Source organism: Mus pahari, chromosome 19, assembly GCF_900095145.1.
Source record: "Mus pahari chromosome 19, PAHARI_EIJ_v1.1, whole genome shotgun sequence".
NCBI lineage: Eukaryota > Metazoa > Chordata > Mammalia > Rodentia > Muridae > Mus > Mus pahari.
This window is the reverse complement of record NC_034608.1, coordinates 19811903-19812962: the sequence shown is the minus strand read 5'-3', so window position 1 is coordinate 19812962 and position 1060 is coordinate 19811903. Positions and strand designations below refer to the sequence as shown.

The 1060-nt window shown below is 49.6% G+C and overlaps 1 protein-coding gene across 1 annotated transcript in view; it reads left to right on the top strand.

Annotated features, from left to right (window-relative positions):
• The window catches only part of LOC110336908 (zinc finger protein 45-like), a 10645-nt gene that overhangs the window by 3635 nt on the left and 5950 nt on the right, over window positions 1-1060 (top strand). The window contains 1 exon segment of the mRNA XM_021219648.2: window positions 509-635. Within this exon segment, the coding sequence (XP_021075307.2) occupies window positions 509-635 (127 nt within the window).

Below are 1060 nucleotides of genomic sequence, written 5' to 3'. Positions count from 1 at the left end.
GAGGAGGAGAAGAAGAAGAAGAAGAAGAAGAAGAAGAAGAAGAAGAAGAAGAAGAAGAAGAAGAAGAAGAAGAAGAAGAAAAGAAGAAGAAGAAGGAGAAGGAAGAGGAGGAGAAAGAGGAGGAAGAGAAAACAGTTACCTCAGGCATTATAAATTTAAAATTGCATATTTGTTGACATTGCATTTTTAACATATAAGAATAGGGACTTTATGTAAAAAGTGGTCCTTCTGTGATTTTTCTTTTTTATTTTATGTTTTTAAGACAGGGTTCCATCCTGTCCTGGAACTCAATATGACTTCAAACTGACAAGTCACCCTCCTGTTTCGGCCTCCCACGTGCTGGAATGACAAGCCCTGTACAGGGGGTTATGTGGTCCAGTATATGACGTGCTGGGGGTGGGACCCAGGGCTCTGTGGATGCCAAGCAGGTACTCCATGGCCCACGCCCCAGCCCAGCCCCAGCTACCGTCTGTTGAGAGACTTAGGTGGCATGTGCTTGCTGTCACAGGAGATGGTGACCTTCAGGGACGTGGCCGTGGTCTTCAGTGAGGAGGAGCTGGGGCTGCTGGACGCTGCTCAGATGAAGCTGTACCGAGAGGTGATGCTGGAGAACTTCAGGATGCTGCTCTCAGTGGGTGAGGACGGGTGTAGCAGACGATGGCGCCCACAATGTCTCTGGGATGCTGGCTGTGCGTGCAGCTCTTGAAGGGGCGCTCAGGAGTTTTAATCATGGTCAGGCACAGAGCTGGGTCATTCTAGTGCCCCGCCCCCAGCTCTTTTGTGTGGTTTGTACATGGACCACGGTGGGCAGTGTGATGCCGTGGTTTTATGCCTTCTCTAATTGTAATCACCTCCACACATGTAGTGGATATATGAACAGTTATTTTTTTTAACATTAAAAATCTTTATGGGGCTAGAGGGGTGACTCAGGGTTAAGGGCTCGGGCTGCTCCTTCAGAGAACCCTAGTTTGGTTCTTAGCACCAACGTGGCAGCTCCCAGTCACCTGTAAGTCCAGTTCCACAGAGATCTGACTCCCTCGTCTCGCCCCCCCCCCCCCCC